Source organism: Acanthochromis polyacanthus, chromosome 15 (genome assembly GCF_021347895.1).
Source record: "Acanthochromis polyacanthus isolate Apoly-LR-REF ecotype Palm Island chromosome 15, KAUST_Apoly_ChrSc, whole genome shotgun sequence".
Lineage (NCBI taxonomy): Eukaryota > Metazoa > Chordata > Actinopteri > Pomacentridae > Acanthochromis > Acanthochromis polyacanthus.
This window is the reverse complement of record NC_067127.1, coordinates 33,836,017-33,840,067: the sequence shown is the minus strand read 5'-3', so window position 1 is coordinate 33,840,067 and position 4,051 is coordinate 33,836,017. Positions and strand designations below refer to the sequence as shown.

The following is a 4,051-nucleotide window of genomic DNA, read 5'->3' as shown; positions in this document are numbered from 1 at the left end:
GAACTATAACAGTTCTAACTATAAAATACTTCAGCAAAAAAAATTATCAATGAAAGAAGGGAAAGTACTCCTAGCAGTGGTAATAAAAGCTAAAACACATAGGATGTATTAAAAATACTTTAAAAGGTAATATATTTTGGGAATCCTCTCCCTGAGTCATGGAGGATCCTGCTGTGGTGTGTGTTGGGACTCCTGCTGACTCAGTGACTAATCTGAAGATCATCTCAGCACCAGCAGGGGTCCATCATGTTTCTCAAATAGCAACTGAGGCAACAAGCTGAGGCATCTCAACCATGAGAGCAGCTCAGGAGACACTCCCCCTATCAGCTGGTTAGCAGCCAGGCCCAGTGCGAGCCCATTGGCCGCAGAGAGATTCCTCTAACTTCTCATTGGCTGGCCAAGTGACCAATTGACACGCTATGCAAATTGTCTCTATGTAGCAGTTGAAATCCCTGAGTGCTGAGCAAACCCCAGCACTGAAAGGCAGGCAGACAGCGAGGAGGAAGAGAAGGGGGAGTGACTGCAGCATGCACTATTAGGAGAGGCTGCTCTACAGACTTCAGAAGGCAGAGGGACTGACAACTTCTTAAAAACTCTCCTTTCTCCTTGGAACTGTTTACTGCTTTGTTCTATGAGTGCCACAAGGTAAGAATTATATTAAGTAAGCTTTGCACAACTGCTTTTTTCATGTGCATGATTTTGTAAAGTTTGATCTGCAGAGTTGAAGTGCTTGAAAACCACATGTAGATTTTTTAGACTGAAAAGTTTGCTCCAACTTGAACTGAAAAGTGTACAAAGGTGACAAAGTGAAGCTGTTTTCGTGCTCTAATCGCTCATCTCGCTCTCTCTTTCTGCCTCTCTCAAACTTTCTGGTATTTTCCTTCCCCCCCCTTCCTCCCTCCCTCAGTGTGCTGTCCTTCAGTCCATCAGCCATGCCTGGCCCAGTAATGCCGATGGATGTGGCGATGAGATTCTACATCAGCCACTCTCCGCCCCCCCTGCGAGGCTTCCTCAGCTCCTATGAGGACCTGCACAGGGCCAAAAACCGGGTCAACCGGTCCAGCGTCCGCGGCCAGCAGCTCTACAAACCGCTGCGACCCTGCATCAGCAGCCAGCAGAAATCAGCCGTGGACGACTGCGAGGGCTGGAGCAACAACAGCATCAAGGCCAGCAAGAAGAGGGTGGTGTTCGCCGACACAAAGGGCATGTCGCTCACCGCCATCCACGTCTTCTCCAAGTTCGACGACGAGCCGTATCAGACCAAGCGGGGTGGACGGGTCATGGAGGAGCTGCAGTTTGACATGACAGACCTGGAATCGGCCACAATGGACCTAAAGATCAGCTCAGAACGCAGCCTGGTGCTTGACTTTAACCAGCCCTCAGCCGACTACCTGGACTTCCGGAACCGCCTGATTCAGAACTCGGTCTGCTTGGAGAACTGCTCCCTGCAGGAGCGCTCGCTGACCGGCACCATCAAGGTCAGGAACATCGGCTTCGAGAAATCCGTGCAGGTGCGCATCACCTACGACTCGTGGGTCAGCTTCACCGACGTGGAGTGCACCTTCATGAACAACGTCTACAGCTGCCAGGACACCGACACATTCGCGTTTGTGCTGGAGCTGCCCGCCTACATCCCACCGCAAAACCGGGTCGAGTTCTGCATCTGCTTCAAGGTCCAGGGCCAGACCTTCTGGGACAATAACGACGGCAAGAATTATGTTCTGAAGCACGTCGGCTGGAACGGAGAGGACCTCAGCTCTCTGCCATCCCAGATTTCGGTTGAGCAGAAGAAGACTTCAGAGCACAAAAATGGGGGCGTGAAAGTTGTGGATCTGGGGTTCGATCAGTTCGGCAGCCCTCGCATGTCCAGCGGAATGTTTCCCGGCTGGCAGAGCTGGGGTCAGGTCGATAACACTGTGCCTTATTGGTGAAATGGTCTGGATGTTTGCTGAGCTGGCATTGGAGTAAGATAACAGACACTAACGGGGCATTCAGTGCAGATCCAGCCATGGGTTTGAGCTTGACTCTGGCTCACAGCCAGAAACTGAACTGAAGCAAACAGCCTCTGCTTTTTCAGCAGAGGAAGTACACAAACCAGACACAAACTTAACTGTTAACGTGCTCAACTGACCTGCTTTTTGCTGTAACGCGGTCCTTTAGCCTGAGACAAGATGACGATGAACTGTGTGGTTGGAAAACGAGGGATGTTCAGAGGGAAAGTTCTGTTTTGTAAAATATTTCTGTGCCTTCTCAGAGTACCAGCCCACTAAAACGCAGAATATTTGTACAATCCTCCACCAATGTTGAGTCCCTTTTAAAGTGCCTGATGCATGGGTTAAATATGCACTGATTGAGATGTCCTTTTCAATGTGATGTCTGGAAATGGAGCTGATTATGTCCTTCATATTGAAGGGAAAGCATGGGGAGTGCATGGCGACAAAATGCTTCTCTACTAAACACGGCTGATTCATTTCTAATGGAAAATGCACACTAAAACCTTTTGCACCATCATGAAAGAAAACAATCACACATGATTCAGAATGGCCTTTATTTTTAACAGTCATGCAGCCCTTTCTTTCCCTCCATGTAAACTGCATATGTCTGTCTGGTGAAGAAAAGAAAAAAAAGTCCGGGTGATGTAATTTTGAGGTATTAAGGAACTGAGCTGCTATCAACAGAAGTGTCACAAGAAAAGTCTCGGTATGTGGTTGGTTGAAGAAGAAGAAGAAGTTAGGAAATGTGAGTGGTGGAAGGAAGAAGTGATGTAAAGGTGTAATGTTTCTGTTTGCTTGTTCTCATAAGTGCAATTATTTGATGAGTGTACAGTATGTGTGGCTGGAATCAAGATGTATTTTTTCTCACTGTGAAGAAGGTTTGTGTCCCAGCATTCTGTGTATCACTTGAAGGTGTGTGTAGTGTCACACACCATGTCGATTGTGTATTTCCCTTTTTGAAATAAATTTCTATGTTTGTGCTAAACTCTTTCTGCATTCGGATGTTTTTTCTTAAATAAATACTCCTGAAGCATTTACAGATGCTTACATATGATAAACATATAAGGAAGATCGAGCCACTGTAAAATTTGAACACAGTCACAGTGTATAATTCAAAATGCACGTCCAAACATACGAGCACTCTATTTAACTATACAAGACACAGCACCGCAGAAATCTGAAGCCTGCCGCTGCTGATTGACTTGTCATTGAGACTCGCCACATTAAGAGTATTAGTAGCTTATGATGCTCAAAGCTTAATTACATAGCTAATGTTTGTAAACACCGGAGTGTTTACAAACATTTAGGCTTAATGCCTAACTGAAAATTGTGCATACATAATGAGTGGGCGTGGCCTTTATTTACCTCAACATGAGGGAAAAGTAGGTCTGCATGTGAGAGGCTATTATTAGAAGCAGGACGCACTCACAAAGTTCCTTGTTTGTCTGTAACAGGGTGTCAACCACACGGCCCGCAGGCCAAATCCGGCCCTACAGAGAAGACAGTAACTGCAAATTGTAAATTTGTAAAACTATAAATTTAAAATAATTTCTAGATTAATGACAAGTTGTTTTGATCCTGAAGTAAAATACTACATTGCTCATTTTTTGTCATTTTGTTTTTCATTTTTGTCAGATTTTGTCTTTTTTTGTTGTTTTTTTGTCTGACGTTTATCTCATGTTTTTGTCATTTTGTTTCTCATTTTTGTTGTTTTGTGTTTCCTTTTTGTCTCACTTGTGTTTTTTGTCTTATTTTTGTCTTTTTGTGTTTTGCTTTATTCATTGTTTTGTGTATCATATATTTTAGTCTCACTTGTGTTTTTTGTCTTATTTTTGTCTTTTTGTGTTTTGCTTTATTCATTGTTTTGTGTATCATATATTTTTAGTCTCACTTGTGTTTTTTGTCTACTTTCTTGTCGTTTTGTTCTTCGCTTTTGCCATTTTTTCGTCTTGTTTGTGTCATTTGCATCTTTTTTTGTCTCATTCTTTTAATTTTGTGTCTTCTTTTGTCTCACTTGCGTCATTCGGTCACGTAACTTTTTTGTCTAATGTTTTTCC

At 44.0% G+C, this 4,051-nt stretch overlaps 1 protein-coding gene across 1 annotated transcript; it reads left to right on the top strand.

The window, feature by feature from the left end:
• The first annotated feature begins 445 nt into the window (after positions 1-445).
• On the top strand, positions 446-2,979 carry LOC110952364 (protein phosphatase 1 regulatory subunit 3C-B). The gene is made up of 2 exons (XM_022195878.2): positions 446-645; positions 908-2,979. The coding sequence occupies exons 1-2, from the start codon at positions 632-634 to the stop codon at positions 1,929-1,931; spliced, it is 1,038 nt and encodes a 345-aa protein (XP_022051570.1). The 5' UTR covers positions 446-631; the 3' UTR covers positions 1,932-2,979.
• Positions 2,980-4,051: the final 1,072 nt, after the last annotated feature.